Source organism: Apodemus sylvaticus, chromosome 16, assembly GCF_947179515.1.
Source record: "Apodemus sylvaticus chromosome 16, mApoSyl1.1, whole genome shotgun sequence".
NCBI classification, from domain to species: Eukaryota; Metazoa; Chordata; class Mammalia; order Rodentia; family Muridae; genus Apodemus; species Apodemus sylvaticus.
The window spans coordinates 42,426,589-42,445,423 of NC_067487.1; the positions used below are offsets into that span (position 1 = coordinate 42,426,589).

The 18,835-nt window shown below is 37.4% G+C and overlaps 1 protein-coding gene across 1 annotated transcript in view; it reads right to left on the reverse strand.

Annotated features, from left to right (window-relative positions):
* Window positions 1–18,835, reverse strand: part of Hcn1 (hyperpolarization activated cyclic nucleotide gated potassium channel 1) — a 383,720-nt gene that overhangs the window by 69,885 nt on the left and 295,000 nt on the right. The window contains exon 5 of the mRNA XM_052159963.1: window positions 10,849–10,995. Within this exon, the coding sequence (XP_052015923.1) occupies window positions 10,849–10,995 (147 nt within the window). The remainder of the gene's footprint in view (window positions 1–10,848; window positions 10,996–18,835) is intronic.

The window sequence follows — 18,835 nt, forward strand, 5'->3', positions numbered from 1 at the left end:
TATTCCAATTTTCTAGGCTAATATCCACTTATTAGTGAGTGCATACCATTATTGATCTTTGGAGACTGGGTTACCTCACTTAGTATGATGTTCTCCAGCTCCATCCATTTGTCTAAGAATTTCATGAATTCATTGTTTCTAATGGCCGAATAGTACTCCATTGTGTATATATACCACATTTTTGTATCCATTCCTCTGTTGAGGGACACCTGGGTTCTTTCCAGCTTCTGGCTATTATAAATAGGGCTACTATGAACATAGTAGAGCATGTATCCTTATTACATGCTGGGGAATCCTCTGGGTATATGCCCAGGAGTGGTATAGCAGGGTCCTCCAGAAGTGATGTGCCCAGTTTTTTGAGGAACCGCCAGACTGATTTCCAGAGTGATTGTACCAATTTGCAACCCCACCAGCAGTGGAGAAATGTTCCTCTTTCTCTACATCCTCGCCAACACCTGCTGTCTCCTGAATTTTTAATCTTAGCCATTCTGACTGGTGTAAGGTGAAATCTCAGGATTGTTTTGATTTGCATTTCCCTAATGACTAATGAAGTCGAGAATTTTTTTGATGCTTCTCAGCCATCTGAAGTTCTTCAGGTGAAAATTTTTTGTTTATCTCTGTACCCCATTTTTAATAGGGTTATTTGGTTTTCTGGGGTCTAACTTCTTAGTTCTTTAAGGTAAACCTTTAATGTGGGCCATACCTTCTGCTGGGCACCTGTGTAAGGAGGATGGAAGAAGGAAGACTGTGTTTGCTCTTAGCCTGCTTGCACTCAGTTTGACAGAACATTCACTGAAGCAACTTCTTTGGGAATCCAACTTATACAGAAGACCAGCTCAAATCTCCAGCCTTATCACATCACCCTCTAAGGCCTCTGCAGAGTTCCTGCCTGTACAGAGCCATAATGGGGAGTCATACCACATGGTAGGAACTTGACATTAGCCAAGAACAATCCCTGGCTTCAGGCAGGAATCTGATGTTAGGACAATAGGGAAGTAAGGTACAGCAGGAATTTTTATCCTAGGGTGGAGAAGCTCAGAGTGAAGGTTAAGCTCATTGTTCCTCCAGGTCTTAATTCCTGAATTAAGCAGGTGACCCACCCAGCTCCCTGAGCAGTTTAGACAAGGACCTCCAGGAGAAGCTAGACAACTTCTGCTGGAAGTCAGCCCAGAGTCTGGGGGGAAGGGCTTGCTCAAATTGTTAAAAGGTCTGACCACCATTAAGGTTTCGCCCTCGATCAGTAAAATATTGTCCTGGCCCTTCTTTCTTTTCGCCCCTTCCCCATCTATCCCTCAGCTTCTGTTCCAGCAACCCAGTTCATAATAGCTGCAGGCAGCTGTGGAATACAGCACCTGCCTACTGGTCCCAGCTATGCTTGAGTTCCTGTTGTGACTTCCTTTGGTGATGGACTACAATGTAGAAGTGTAAGCTAATAAACTCTTTCCTCTCCAGTTTGCATTTTGGCCCTGCTGCTTCATCACAGCAATAGAATACCTAACTAAGAAAAAGTGTTCCATTTCTATTAGTTTTGTGACATCTGACTTTCAATATATACATTAGATCAGCACATTGATAAGCTCAGATATTTGCAAGTGTTGATGGGTCTCTGTCATTTTTCCACCTCATCTCACCGTCTACAGAGATTCATCTATACTGACATGCCATCCTATAGTGGCAATAATATGCTTTATTTGATGATATGATATTAAAAGCAATGTTCTTCAAACACTTGACATATTGTTTTCCCTATAGCTATGTCTGGAAAATCAATGGTGTTATCATACTATCATCTCTATCATTACAACCACCTCTACTGCCCTCAGTAAACACCATCACCATCATTATTACTTCTAAATGACATTCATCACTGTAGTGCTGTGAATGTGACATGCTTCTCATAGGTTTACATAATTGAATACTTGGTCCCCAGCTTGTGGCACCATTTCAGAAAGTTGTATAATCATGAGGTGGTAGAGCCTTGTTCCAGGACATAGGTTACTGGGGTCAGGCCTTGACATTTTGTATCCTGAAACATTTCCAGTTCTCTCTCTACTTTCTGAGTGTAGATTCAGTGTCACTAGCCAGTCTCCTGCTCCTGCCACAATGCACATTCTTGGTCTGCTGCTGTTTCTTTACAGCAGAACTATATCCCCTGAAACTGGAAGCCATAGTAAACCCTTACTCAAATTGATTCTCTTAGGCATTTTTCCATGGCAACAGAAGAGACACTCAGGCAATCATCTATTCCATAAGTGTTAAGACAATCTTCCAGAGCTAAGTACAAATGAGAATCCGTGACTACTTTCATGATTTAGTAAGACTGCTTATAGTTCATATGTATATTTGGGGTGCAAGTTTTAAAAATACACATTTGTTTTGTGTAATATTCTCAATATTATTCTAAGTTAAAAGCATGGAAAGCAAACAATTTGCATTTGGAACAGTGGAGAACCTTGCTGAAAACGTTTCTGCTAGGGTCAGTGAGAAGGCTTAGTGAGCACAAGTACTTGATAACAAGAACCCCTGTCTAAATTTAATCCACAAATTACTACCCAACTCTGGCAACCAAAATAAAGGAAGGAAAGGGAAACCTCTTGCAACTTGATTTCTGGTTTCCCCATATAGACTGTAGCTTGGGTCTACAACTAATCACACACACACACACACACACACACACACACACACAACCACACAACACACATTAAAGTAAGGGAATAACTTTTAAATATATTCATCTCAAATCTTAGTTTCCTTCAATGTCAATAAATATTGATGGCAACACTGGCTAATCAGGGTTACTTTTAAAGTTGATTTTCAGTCACTGTCATCATTTTTGTGTTACTTCTATCGTTTAGACATCTTTTCTCATATGAACAAATAACTTCACCACTATCTTAGTTATGGTGAAAGGTGTGTCTTTCCTCAACAGAAAAAAAAAAGACAATTAGTTTAAAAATAAAAACCTTTATATTTAATTTGTCTTAAATCATTGTCAAAGAAAAGGTTTTTTATTCAACAATTTGTTTCTTTCTTTCTTGAACAAAGAAAACACTGACTTAGAAGGCTGATTTAGTATAGACTTCTCCGTTTTACCATGTTCTCTTTCCCTGGACCTTCTCTTCTACTCCTTGTTATAGTCACATTCCACATTGGCTTCCACATTCAGAGCTAACCTTTCCTCTGAGGCCTTCCCCACGTGCTCTCCATCTCCGTGAAGACACTTAACTTTTGTCAGCTATTTTCGTCTCTGTGGCCTTGTTCTACCAATTAACTATGGGTGATTTCCTGCATCTTCTGGATTTCTCTTAATGGGTTTTTGCTTTTAACTTCTCGTTCTTTTCATTCTTCCACTTTTTTTTTTTACTTTATTTTTGTCTTTTCTAGTACAGAGATATTCCTTTGAGACTGAAATATGCTTCTCTCTATTTGTCTTTCCAGTTATGTCTTGGTCAATATCTTGCACACATTAAAAATAAAATCAATACAAGTGGTTTTCCATCTCAAACAATAGCATCAAAAAACTCCAGGCCAAGAGAGAAAAGACTTAAATCCTTTATGAATGTTGTTTAGAATTAGAACTCCCAAAAGATCACACACATCTTCTTTACCTTATGACATGAGTACATGATAATTTGGCATTTTGTTACTTGTGCCTGTTACATAAGTATGTGATAACTTTGGGCATCAGGCATAACTTTATGATGCAATGCATTTCACCTATTTTGTTAGTTTTAACAAATTAAAATTAGGAGGCATTTTTAAATACTGAAGTATAGACCTTAAAAAGTTATTCAAAATTACACTAAGTACTCACTCGAATTTTTCTTTCTGGCTTTAAAAAAAAATCTATTCTACAAATTAAAGGTCAGAGGACAGGGATGACACTCTCAGTCCATTTCATGGTCTGTGAGGTTGCAGTATACTGATGATTTAAATTCTCCTGGGACACATAATCTGTACCTATTTTCAACACACATCTCCTCACACACCATTGTTTAAAAATAGACCAGTTCTGAACTTTGGAGACTGGCTTGGAAGGGCATTAACGTCTTTCTTCACTGTTAGGTTTACCATTCTTCTTCAATGGATTCAGTGCAATACTCATTGTGCTAAAAATAGACCCTCTTCTTCATCTATACTCCAACAAGCACTCATGCACATGGGGTAGAGTTCACTGAATTTTCTAATTAGATTTTATTTTTAAATATACTGCTGGCATTTATTAAAGCATACATCAGTCTTATGATCTTCATATTTCAATGTCAAGTTTTGATGCTTGAGGCATTGTCTCCAGAGAGCTGCCTGCTGAAATGAAGGAAAAACTATTAGCAGATTGTTTGAATAACTTCCAAAAGAAATGGGACATACACTAAGGCCTACGTTGGCATCTTCTGAACAATACTTTAAATCAACTTTTGAGCACTTTACATGCAGTTATACTTTTTTTTTCCCCAAACATGTCTTTACTGAACTAGAAGAGCTATTAAGGCCACAGTAGTAGGCTACTCTGCATTGAATTATGTACCTACTGAAGACTTATTTTTAAATGTTTGCTATGTGATGGGCATGTTCCTGATCTTTTACATGTTTTGCCATCTTAGGTTATTTTTTTAATTGGCTATTTTATTTATTTACATTTCAAATGTTATCCTCTTTCCTGGTTTCCCGTCGGAAACCCCTATCCCATTCCCTCTCCCCTTGCTTCTATAAGGGGGATTCCCCACCCACCCACATAACTCCCACCTCCCTACCCTGTCATTCTCTTACACTGGGGTATCAAGCCTTCACTGAACCAAGGACCTTTTCTCTCACTGATGGCAGACAAAGTCATCCTCTGCTACATTTGAGTAGTAAATATCAATTTTTATTATCAATTTTTGATTTTAAAATCAATTTTTGCATTTAACATGCTGAAAAGAAGGACAAATGGTTTAAGAAATAGCTTAAAGTCCCACATCTAGTTAGTGCTGGCTAGTAGTGTGATACTGTACAGTCAGTCATGGGGCTAAGCGGTCCATCAGAAGCATGTGTTCATTCACTATTTCTTCCAGAGGGTGAAGAACATGCACACGTATTACTGTCACCATAGGATTCTAATGCAATGGCTTTCAACCTGTGTATCTCAATCCCTTAGTGGTTGATGAACCCTTTCTCAGGGGTCACATAGCAGATAGCCTACATAACAGATATTTCCTTTATCATTCCTAACAGTAGAAAAAGTATACTTATGAAGTAGTGATGAAATAATTTTTTGGTAGGAGGTCACCACAATATGAGGAACTGTATTAAAGGGTTACAGCCTAAGAAAGGTTGAGAACCACTGATCTACGGCAAAGAAAGTTGGATATGTTCAGACGTCTGGCATAGTGTAAAGTTCCAAAAGGTCAGAGAAGGAAGCAAGTGTGTCAGTTTGACAGCCACAAAATACTGAGATTATAGATAGAAGAGATGGTGAAAACTTCGCATTGCAACTTTCAGGTTTAAAAGACTAATCTTCTGAGTACTATCTTACAGAGTTTTTCTTAGAAAATTGTACTTGTTCTTTTACTCTTAGCCTGTGGATGTCAGCTCACAACAAAATAAAGGGAGTTTTAAGGCAAATCTGTAATAATTTCATTCCCAGAATACTGAACATTTTGATAGAACTCAATGTTCAGATATGAGGCTTAGCCAGGGCTGAACTGACAAGAACCTCTTTTCCTGTGAGTCTCCCTTATCCTCAATGGCTCACTACCTGGTTGTGGATGGGGCAATCAGGAACAATAGCTTGATGATTCATTGAGTATACTCTGTGCAGACTGTCATGGTGATTATGTTGGTTCACTTGGACTTCTCTGGAGGGAAGCATAAGTTGGACTGGCTTAAAAGCAGTACAAATTTATTTACTAAAATTTGAAGGATGAAAAGGCTAAGATTAAAGCACTAGCAGTTTGTGTTTGGTTAGGGTATTCTTATCTATAAACAGACATCTGTAAGCATGGAAATAGCAGAATGAACACGATGTTTCTGAGATCTCTTTTGTATATGACAGTACTCAATCTATAACCATACCATCATGGCAGAATCACTGATTAATCCTCAGTTACCATCATCTGAATTTGGTGGAGGAGAGACATACTATCTTTCATATATTCCACGGATGTCACTAGGTTATTGTGAGCACAAGACTGTGTGTGTACCTCCCATAATATGCTCCACTGACAGTCACTCCCAGCCCATATTTCTTAACTCTTTTTTAAATAACCAACCCTCCATAACACACAGAGAATTAGAATGCAAAATAGCAACATAAAAAGCAGAGCTACATAGCACACACTGCACACACAGCAAACTCAATGACAAGAGAACAGTTTTGAAAACAATAAGGCAAAGTATATTGGCCATAGTGAAATGGGCAATGATGCTAAGCTATAAGAATAAGGCTTGTCACCGGGCGGTGGTGGCGCACGCCTGTAATCCCAGCACTCTGGAGGGCAGAGGCAGGTGGATATCTGAGTTCGAGGCCAGCCTGGTCTCTACAGAGTGAGTTCCAGGACAGCCAGGGCTACACAGAGAAACCCTGTCTCAGAAAAACCAAATCCAAAAAAAAAAAAAAAAGGCTTGTCATACTGAGCACTGCTGTCCCCCCTCCTCCAAGTGCCACTGCTTCATGGGCAAATTTTCCTGTTTTACTGATAATCAATTAATCAATGATTCTTTGATATGAGTGGCCATGTATGTAATTTATATTTATTTACATGTATTTACCTAATAATTAATATAAGTTGTACATGGGGTGTGGAATAGTGCAGAATTCAAGGTATACAAAGTCCTTCATTTTCTAAAGTTCATTATGTGACAGAACAGAAAATACCCAAGTAAACCTTAAGAGAAAGCAAGACAAAGCAATGTGTGCACAGAAGATGTGATGGAGAATGTCTACAGAGGAGCTCATCTGGATGAATCACCCAGGGAAGAATTCTTTGATGAATGAACATTAGTATGGAGACTTGAACAATATGCATGAGACAAATATTTGTTAAGGATTTTCAGCGAAGAGTCTCTAACACGAATGAAAGATATCTCACCTAACTCTTGCTATGATTGAATATTTGTACAAAACATGTTTGAAAATTTTAGACTCATATTTCATTTCAATAATGACTTTTATTATTATTCCCATTTGATGGTAGTTGCTCTGATAAAGTACTCTGACCCAAAGTGACTTGGGAGACAACTGGGTTTATTTGGCTTATAGTTTCAAGTAGAAGCCCAACGTTCAGGTAGTCAGGTAAAAATCTGAAGATGAAACCATCAAGAAATGCTGTTTGTTAGCTTACTCCAGGTTCATTCTGAGGAGCACTTGCATAGGGGTGAAACTTCCCAGAGTGGGCTGGGTCAGGTTATATTATTAAACATTTAAGCCATGCCCAAGGGCTTATCTAATCTATATAACTCCTCAGCGAAGCTCTTTTCTCAGGCGGCTCTACTCAGTGTTAAATTGATACATCAAGCTAATGAGGGCAGTCATGTTTCTTCCATATCACTTTTACTGACCCTTCAAATACTCATTACAACACTCTGTATGTATGTTTGTGTTATTCTAATATGAGAGATTTTTTTCCCATTTTATATGGATGGCAAATGGTTCCATTAAAAGAGCGTTAATTTTATAAAACAGCAGTGGTTTAGAGTCAGGTTTTCATTCATGATTATTATAAAGAAGATCATCTATTTAGGAAACATTTTATGAGTTATTGGTATATCCTCATTATTAGAGTTACAAATGTGATTATGACTCAGCTTGTCTAGTTAAAAGGCTTGCAGTCATGAAAGAGACAATAAATTCACAAATGATAATAATTGTAGAGACACAATATGGTCATGAAAAGCATTATTTATGGAGCATGGGATGCCTGGTAAGAACAAGTAATGGAAGGGAAGCTAAGATCTATAAAAGACTGGGGAAGGAATAGCATAAAGAAAGGATGAGGTAATCAGAACTTTTAAAAGGGAGATGCAAAGTTTCTTAATGGTGAACAATGAACATAAAGATATAAAGATGGAGAAAGCCCATGAATGGTCGCCTTTGACACCGGAAGGAAGTTGTACTTCCTTTAAGAAATGGATTATCATGCTTAAGTTCTAGGAAAAGCATGACACTGGCAGATTTAGCTTCTACTAAAGTCAACATGGCAGCAACTGGGTTATATTTGAGCTGCTAAGGAAAGTAGATGTAAGCTGTTATTGAACTTAAAAGTTGCAGCAAAAGATACAGAGAACATGTAATTTGAATAGCTAAAACAAATTGCTAACAACTTGGTGATAAGTGGATTGTAAGAAATAACAAAATGGCAGGTACATGGTGATACCAAAAAAATAATGAATACTGGCTTCTTCCCACTGAAGATCAGCTTGAATCATCATGTGGTAAGAGAGTGTGAAGGAAAGCACACGGCACCTGGAGTGCTGCCAGCCATTTCACACCCCACTGAGTTTCCACTGTTTTAACCACAGTGGACTATGACACATAGGGCCAAATGTCTTAAAGTCCATTTTACACTTGTCTTATGAGCTTTTTTTGTTCTGCTTCATGAAACGGTAAGCTCTGGTCCTAATTTTCTCTAGCCTTGCGTAGTAAACCCCAAGGCATATCATACCTTCCTCCCCTTTAACTTCACTTTTGTCTCTGTCATTGTTTTAGAGTGTCTCTGTCTCTCTCCTGTGTCCTGGCCTAATCCATCTCTAAACTTCTCTAGACCCTTGTAAACCTTAAACTGATGCATTTGCCTTATGATTTGTATATGATAAAAGGCAAAAGATCTGTATTCCAATAAGCAATATAAAATGATAGTTTAAGAAATCAAATAAAAGAAGCACTTAAAAATCAGTAAAAATACAAAATACAATTGAGTTATAGTCTACAAAGCCCAAAGATATATACATTCTAACTCTATTGAAAAGAACTAGGAGAACCAAAACATAACAATACAATAACTGATATTTATTTTATTTTCAGCACCCTTTGCACATTTTATAGCTTTTCACTCTGCAAATAAATTTTAGTAGCTGTAACAACTGCAGTTCGGAGATGGCTATAAAGGAAAAAATGTTGAGATGAAAATATTTATATTGTTTAATTTGTGTTAAATGCATAAAGGATTGTAGGAAACAAAACTAAAATACAGATTAAGGGGCCCCTGTGGTTAATGATATTTCAAAGCAAAGGTGAAGAGAAGACATAGAAGAGCAACAGAAAAGTAAGTAGAAACATAGTACACAAAGATTACAGACTATGTTCTTTGGGTTCAGGACAAAGGAAGAATAGATTTAGCCTAGTATCAAAGAAGGAAGAGATAAAATGTGGTTTGAAGCAGGCTGTCGAAGAAAGAGACTCATTTCTAAAATACATACTATGTAGGATTAAAAAAAAAGTCATTATCACTGTTGATGTTGCTGAAAGACTATAAGCTGTCCACCTTGACTACAGCTTACTTTGCAAGGTGATAGCAGAAATTAAAATCTGGAAAGGTAGGTAGAATCTGAGTGCCAAAAGATTGAATTCATAATGTAACAACCAAATATTTAACCGAGCAGAGAAATGAAGAAATGGTCGCTCAGGTACATAAAAGTTTTGTCAGGTGTTGTTTTAACGGATAGTAAAGAGAGCCTAGACTTAAGCCCTGAGAAAACTAGGAAAGGACGGCAAATTTTGGGCAGCTCCAGTAGAGAAGAGAGCAAGGTATGCATGAGAAATGTGTTATGAATGTAAATCAGATAGGATTTGCAGAACACAGGTTATAAAAGAAGATCTAAAATAGAACTCAAATTTTACATTCAAAGTGACCCGAAAGAATAACTAACATTTTACAGAGCAACTTTAAAAGTTAGTGCTTTTTCCTGAAAAAAAAAAAGGGTAATGACTTCATTACATAACTTTTATGGTGCCAGGGGATATCATATAGCTTTTAAGAAAATGGGATTTGTGAAAATACTGCGAGTTAAATGCATAGACTAGAAATGTGTGATGAAATAGATTGAAGGACTAAGTTCAGAGGCAGGGAATAAACCCCTAAAGCTTCAGTCAGTGCTTCAGAATAAAGAGGATTGGCAAGGGAAGGAGAGTTTGTGTCTTGCTAGCAATGCAGTAAAGTACTTGAAAGAGCACCAAGAGGGAGGACTCATTACGGGAGGACTTTGATAACTTTCAAGGACTACAAGTTGCTGTAAATACTTGGTAATTGAACTGTAATATAACCATTACACAGAACTCTTATAGGAAGTTTTATAATAAAAGAAGTGGAGAGCAAAGCACTGTTTGATCAAGGAATTAAGAGCATCCACTTTGGGTTTAAGAGTGGAGCAATGGGTAGCAGAGAGAAGTGTTTGGGGAAGGGAGGAGATCAGGATGCTTAGCAGAGTGTCTTTGAGTATTGCACGATATCTTAATGAGTTACCCTGAGTTGGCTTCTGGAAGCAGGCTAGCATCTCCTGATCAGGATGCCAAAGATGAGCAGAGTAAATATGTGAGAGGGAGGATAAATTCCCATCAATAAAAACCTGAATAAGTGAACACAGCTGGTTAGCATGAAAAACTTGGGGACATGAGGACAATATAGCCACAGAACATACTTTTGAGAGCCAAGAACATATAAACTAGAATAAGAGTCATAAAAACTGATTTTCTGATATTTCTTTTGAAAATTAGAAGTCTCTTCGGGAATAAAAAACAGAAGAGAAGAATAAAGGCAATAATTGATGTATTAGCATGTAGATCTGATTATTCTTTTAAGTAGAAACAGAATAGACCTAGGAGAGAAAAACAAATGAGAACAATGTATCATGCAGATCAAAGACAGTAAGTCCTACCTCTCGCAGAGGATCATTAAGTTCACTGAGAATATTTTCCTCATCGAAGATCTTGCCTTGGTATCGGTGCTCATAGTAATCATGTATCTTCTGGCGCATGTCAGCTGGTAACTTGTGGAATGACATGTATTGTTCCACTTGCTTATACTATAAAGAAGGAAGAAAAATAGAAACACAGTCAGGTCAGGCTGGCAACCATCCTAGTATGGTGCTGCACCATATTCAATAACATTAAATAAGTTGTAACAAAAAGAATAAATCCTTGCTAAAGCAGTAATCAGCTCACTAAGGACAAAGGTACTTCCGGGTGACATACTGTCTAAAGAATTTTACAAAGGTGACCATATCCTCACAAGAACTGCACATGGAGAAAAGGCATGGCAGGAACTCAGTGTTAATTTAGGTATGTATCTCTGAAACAGAAATGTTGATGCCAGAATAAAAACCATGATAGGCCGGGTGCTGTGCTTTACTGGGTGAATTCTAGAAGAATTCAAGACACTGCTTGGCTCTTGACTTGAAAGAGACATTTTGTATTTGTCCTAGAACAACAGGTTTAATCTTAAACCTGTGACTAGTATCTGCATCTAGTTAAAATTTGAATATAGAGGCAAAGAACTTGACAGCTCTCTGAAGATCATAGATTCCTCAGTGCTAAAAGACATTAAGAAAACACTGAGCATAAAAGGGAAGGCTCCAATTCAGGATGGAAGAGGACATCAACATAAGACTAGTTCTCCAGAAATTTTATAGGCAAGCTGTAACTGAGATTCTCAATTTTATTTAGGATAATTTTTAAATTTGATGGTTTATAAGACCCGAGGAGGGAGCGGCTTTTGGGGAGGATCCATCTTTAGGTGTAATTATTGAGATGGAGTCTCTGATAACACTTTTATATTTATATAAGCAAATACAAATTTCAACTAATATAACAAAGTAGATCGTGAAGGAGTAACGTGAGAAAACAGATATTTGTCTGAGAAACTGTTGAAAGAGAATTCAAGGTATTGTATCCATATCTTTAAAAAATAGTCTTACTGTGGGTTATGTATACATTAAACTTTAGGATGAATTCTATAGGTTTTCCTAATGCAGAGATTAAAAAATATTATACTTTGAGAATAACACACATGTATATACACACATGCACATATATACATACACACACGGAGAGAGAGAGAGAGAGAGAGAGAGGAGAGAGGGAGGGAGAGAGAGAGAGAGAGAGAGAGAGAGAGAGAGAGACTGCAGTCTGCAGTCCTGGGTGACTGATCAACCTTATTTCAAATTCAACCAATATCTTCCTGTTTCTGTCTCATAAGTGCTGGGACTGAAGGCATGTTCCACCCTACTTGGCTCAAATGCAATGAATTATTTTATTGTAGTGATGATAGAACCAATATATAATCAAATTTCCTGTTTCTACTTTGGGTAATGTTACTGAAATGATACTTTCATTAAAACAGTGGTTCTCAACCAGTAGGTCACAACCTGGGGTCACATATGAGATATATTGCATAACAGGCATTTATATTACAATTTATAACAGTAACAAAATTACAGTTATGAAATAGCAACAATGTAGTTTGTGGTTGGGGGTTACCACAACACTAGGAACTGTATTAAACAGTGACCGCATCAGGAAGGTTTAGGATCATTGAGTTAAATAAAACACAAATGATATATTTCCTATCTTTTTTTCTGATAACAGAGTCATGCCTAAAGGTCTATGCTCCTTTATTCTATGTAAATAATTACTGTTCCTGCGGTTGGTGACTAATGGGAATCACAACTAATTGATATATTTTAAGAATCAAGTCACTACGTTTTCTCATTCTATTATATATAAATAGAAAATCCTTGTATATGTAACCCAGGGATTCAACTATATAAACAATTACCCTGAACTGAAAGACTACTTTGTCACAAAAACTTCTTCATTCAGCAACTATAGTATTTCTCATTTTTTAAAAAAGCCTTTGTGAAGTGTTTGAAGCTTGGAATCCTGCATGCCTGCATCCCTCCTTCTAAAGCTACACAACATAGCATTTCGATCCTATGCGTCTTCACCTTCATTGCATATAACTGACTTCCAGTGATTAGTTGAAAACAATTCATTAAATATTATTGAAGACTTCAAACATCTGTATTCATTGGTAGCCTCAGTCAAAGGATTTGAGATTCTGCTTCGGCTCCACCCCTATGCTAGTGAAACACAACAGTTTCAGTGACTACATACTCTTACTCAAGATAGGGAGTTAGCTTTGAATCTGTTTTTATTTCTGGAATGTTCTTTGGCACAAAGATGAGCAAGTAGGATATGACACAATGTTTAGGGTCTGGAATTCTGTGGGATTATCTTGATTTTAGCTTCTTTACTGGAGATGCATACTCAGCCCCAAGTGATGTGGCCCCTTGGTGGTTAAGCCAGACACTCAGCATTTTGCAGTTGTCAAAAATTGGGGCTGTGGAGGGGCTCTTGTATTGAGGGAACTTGTGGATATTATCTTTCTCCTGTTTTATTATGTCCTAAAATTTTAAACCAAGTTATTTTGGGATATATTCTGCAGCCCAGTAAGCTCTGCAGGTATCCAACAAAAATAAAAGGTTGTGTTCTAAGATTGATGACTCTCTCAAACACTAGCATGCACCCAGGGATTGGGATTACTGCTGACTGAACGATGGTCTCATATTTTTTTTTTTAGTCATCTTTGCTTTGATTCAATAAAGGAGTGGTACCCAACTGCTCGGAACACTGAAACTGTAACCTTGAAGCATATGACAGTTTACCTGTCTTCTTCCTTGCCATGTATCTCAGAAATGTGAAATGCAGCATGAAAAAGTATATTACTTTAGTTGCCAAAGAAAATCACTGCCTATATGTGAGATCTACATGTTTACAGAAAACATCTGCTCTTTGCCCATTCATGAAATGGAAAGTTGACACAGCTGAAAGAAAGCATTATACAAAAATTATTTTATTTTATAAAAAAATCTTGGTTGACTATAGTTACATTTCTTCTCATAAGTTTTTTGTGTACTTCAAATTATTATCAGAAGAAGATATTCTGTTGGATGAGTCCTTCTTATTTTATTGTCCCAAAGCTCTATGGATACTAATAGCAGCTTATTCACATTGAGTTAATTTTGATTTTACAGTGTATATTACTTAATAATTAACTTTGTCCAGTTTATTCATCTAACAGTTGTGATATGATTTATCTGAAAAACAGTCTGTTTAGATGGATGAGAGTAGGTACATGTGTACATTTATGCCCGTGTGCGAATGTGTGTGCACATATGAGTGTGTGTGTCCATGTGTGTGTGTATGCATAAGAATGTGCGGATTGCTCTCAACCTTAAAGCCTTTAGGAAGGGTCTCTTTCTGAATAAGTTTGTCATTTTAGGTCGTCTTGTTGGTCAGTGAGCTCTCTGCATCGATTTGACTTTCTCCCATAAGGCTGGGCTTACATATATCACATCCCTGGATTGTTATATCAGATTCAAACTCAAGTATCATGTGTGCAAGGCATATGCTCTGACCAAATGATCTGTCTTCACAGTCCTGAATCAAGTGTTAAAACATTGCCATGCACCACTAGTACTTAGAAGCTTATTAGGATTATGTATTTGTAACTTCTACCCAGATCTCTTGAGTGAGAAGTCTATATTCAGGACACAGCAGCTCTAAACTTAACAAACACTGAATTTTCTAATCACTTCTCTATGTCAAGTCCTGGGTTATCTTAGGACATAGGAAGCATATCTGAGTGAGAACAGGGGAAAAATAAATTCAGTTTTTGGAAAGCTAAGTTTAAGTGACTGATGGCACATGGCCATGCTTATATGTAGGTCAGGCACTCAGAGAAGGAAATGCAGACGTCATTGATGACTAAGAGACCAAGAGATGGTGTGTCAACTGAGGAGAAAGTTGGCAAGAAGCATAAGTGGCATTTTAAAGCAGTTCAGAGAGGGAAGAGGTTCAAGGTAAGGATATGGATGATAAGTATGTAAGTTTGAGAGGAGAATAAAAAACAAAACTAAACTAAACAAAAGCAAAACACAAAAAATGTAAATAGCAGAACCCAGAGTCTGAGGTGAGAGTGGCTAATAAGTAGAGAATGTAAAAAAAGAGGTGGAGGGCAGTGGTCATGAGTTTAGAAATTAGACAAAGTGTGGTACACAGACTGAAGGAAAGGCCATCCAGAGAGTGCCCCACCTGGGGATCCATCCCATATACAGTCACCAAACCCAGATACTTTTGTAGATTCCAAGAAGTGCTTGCTGACAGGAGGCTGATGTAGCTGTTTCCTGAGAGGCTTTGCCAGAGCCTGACAAATACAGAGGCAGATACTCACAGCCAACCATTGGACTGAGCACAGGGTCCCCAATGGAGGAGTTAGAGAAAGGACTGAAGGAGTTGAAGGGTATTGGAACTCCATAGGAAGAACAACAATATCAACCATCCAGACCACCCCCCCCCCATGAGCTCCCAGGGGCTAAACCACCAGTCAAAGAGAACACATGGAGGGACCCAAAATGGCTTCAGCTGCATATGTAGCAAAGGATGCCCTTATTGGGCATCAAAGGAAGGATAGGTTTTTGGTCCTGTGAAGGCGTCATGCCCCAGGGTAGGGGAATGCCAGGGCAGGGAAGGCAAGAATGGTTGGGTGGGTGGGGAAGTACCTTCATAGAAACAGGGGTAGGGGGGATGGGGTCGAAGGTTTCTGGAGGTACGGGGAAACCTGGAAAGGGGATGATATTTAAAATGTAAATAAAGAAAATATCTAATAAAAAAAAAAGAAAAGAAATTGGACAGACATCTCAGCTAGTACCTAACACTTGTGAGAAGTAGAAGCTGACTTTACTGTTTCTCCCACACATAAGATTTCCCAAAATACAAGATATATCACTGCCATGTTGGTTGGCTAACAAATATACCTCTTCGAAGACAACATGTAGTGGTATTTAGAGAAGGAGATGCATAAAATGTGAGAAATTTTGTAGAGGCTCACAAGTTCAAAAACTAAGACTATTAATGTTTGTGTCAGTTGTAGCAATATGACATTTTTTGAAAATAAATTTTGAAAATTGCATTTAATAGCCACCAAGAAAAATTTATGGAAAGTGAAGGTACAATTTTTTTCTTTAACATATATTAACAAAAATAACACCTATTAGAATGAAGGGCTACTTCAATTCCTACTTATTCCAATTATATTCAGTTTTTTTTAATGTAGGCTTTTTTTTAGTAGGATCGGATGATTTTTGAATTTTCTCCATTTCTGTTGTTATGTTTTCATTTTCATTTTTGATTTTGTTAATTTGGATACTGCCTCTGGGACTGTTAGTTATGGGTTCGGTCAGAGAAGATGTACCTAACTCTCAAGAGACTGGAGGCCCCAGGGAGTTTAGAGGTTTGGTGGGGTTGGGTGAGTAGAGACATCCTGTTGAGACATAGGGTGGGGATGAGGTATGGGATGTGGAACAGTCAGAGGGTTGACGGGGAGGGGAATGAAATCTAGCGTGTAAAAAAAGAAAAATAAATAAATAAATATATTTTACTTTAATTTTTATTTTTTCAAATTAGAATATAGGAAAATAATATATGTGTATTATTAAATATAAAAAATATCAAGAACATTTATTGTGAATGGTAATAGCCCTTCTTCAAACCAAGCAGTCTTTGAACATGTCTAGCAGTGTTTGGGACCTATCACTCTGCAATGGTTGCTTCTGTTTCTTATGTGGATGAACTTCAGGCATTATGTATTGGTTTAAAGACATAAAATAGTATTTATCCATCTTCCATATCTCAAATCTTCTTGTACACTTGATAATTATTATAATAGTGTTTAATTCTTCCCTTGATCTCCTCTGTAAAACCACACAGCACATTTACATTCATTTATTGCTTAAAGAACTATAATTACAGATCTAAAGTTTCAAATTTTCTCAATTTCTATTTCCTAATCAATTGTTTCTAAATGTAAATTATAATGCTGTACTCAGAACTGAAGTTCAAAATCCATAGTGTGTTTTTCATTTTAAACAAGTAAATACTGGCCACAAGGCCAAGTAGAACTCTCAATAGTATTGATATTTATTTTGGTATGTTAAGTTTTTAAAACATGCTATGATTTGCATGATTAGCTCTAACTTAGGTCTCTATATCCTTATAGACACTGTAGTTTCTTTAGAAAATTTTTTGTCAGTTCATCTTACAACATCTTTGTTGGCTTCAGAGGGAAAAAAATCTAAGACACATATAAGAAAGTGTATGTGGGATTAATTTTATGAATCTTTTATTTATTAAATTTATCAAGCTTAGAATAAATCATTTTATCAACATACATTAGCTATAAAAAGCACCAGGTCTTATTAGGGAACTTGCATGCATGTATATGGGATACGTAGATCATACTCAGCCCACCCCTCTTCCCTTACCCACCTCTTCCATTTCCCTTCCAAGTACTTAGAGTTTTTCATTTCTACTTCCATGTTCTTTTAACTAGCTTCCAGATGACAGAAAATATAGTACTTGTTTGGATTTTATTATGGGACTCACTATTTCAGTTAATAAGATTATGTTCAATTCAAACCACTTTCACACGAATGATATAATTTCAACCCTCTTTATGGGTGAGTAAAACTGCAGTATGAATATATGTTTTCTTTATTCATTCATGTGTTGAAGACCATCTGGGCTGTTTCTTAACTTGACTATTGAGAACAGTGTAAAGGTACACATGGAAATGTGAGATTCTCTATTTTAAGCTGTCTGTGGTTCTTTGTTGGAATATACCAAGGAGGGAATGTCTGGAACTTATGCAAGGGGAGATTACATACATATGCATACCCACATGCATGCAAACATGTGGAAGTCAGCAGTTCTACTGTTGCATGTCTTTTTTTTATATATATATTTTTTTATTAGATATAATTTATTTACATTTCAAGTGATTTCCCCTTTTCTAGCCCCCCCACTCCCCGAAAGTCCCGTAAGCCCCCTTCTCTTCCCCTGTCCTCCCTCCCACCCCTTCCCACTTCCCCGTTCTGGTTTTGCCGAATACTGTTTCACTGAGTCTTTCCAGAACCAGGGGCCACTCCTCCTTTCTTCTTGTATCTCATTTGATGTGTGGATTATGTTTTGGGTACTCCAGTTTTCTAGGTTAATAACCACTTATTAGTGAGTGCATACCATGATTCACCTTTTGAGTCTGGGTTACCTCACTTAGTATGATGTTCTCTAGCTCCATCCATTTGCCTAAGAATTTCATGAATTCATTGTTTCTAATGGCTGAATAGTACTCCATTGTGTAGATATACCACATTTTTTGCATCCACTCTTCTGTTGAGGGATACCTGGGTTCTTTCCAGCATCTGGCAATTATAAATAGGGCTGCTATGAACATAGTAGAGCATGTATCCTTATTACATGGTGGGGAATCCTCTGGATATATGCCCAGGAGTGGTATAGCAGGATCTTCTGGAAGTGAGGTGCCCAGTTTTCGGAGGAACCGCCAGACTGATTTCCAGAGTGGTTGTACCAATTTGCAACCCCACCAGCAGTGCATGTCTTTTACAACAACTCTGTACTTTTTATCTTTGAGACAAAGTCTTTTATTCACTGATTTGGCTAGAGTGTTGGCCAGCAAGTGCCAGGATGCTCCAGTCCTGGCAAGTGCTTCCCCATTCTGGGCCATGCCCCTCAGCCCATACAAGCTCTATTTTTAACTTATTTTGAGGAATAGTCATGCTAATTGACATCTCAGTCTTGATTGATGATACATTTATGCCATCCTGGATGAAAAACTTGAATTGGATGCTGAGCCTCTGAATTTGAGTTTTACCTCAAATTCTAACTGAAGGAATTAGAGGGAGAAACAAATACAACCCACTCAGCATTGCAAACAAATAAACAGTATAAACCAAACAAACATACAAAAATCAAAACAACTGAAGTCACGTTTTTGCTGTTTTCAAATTT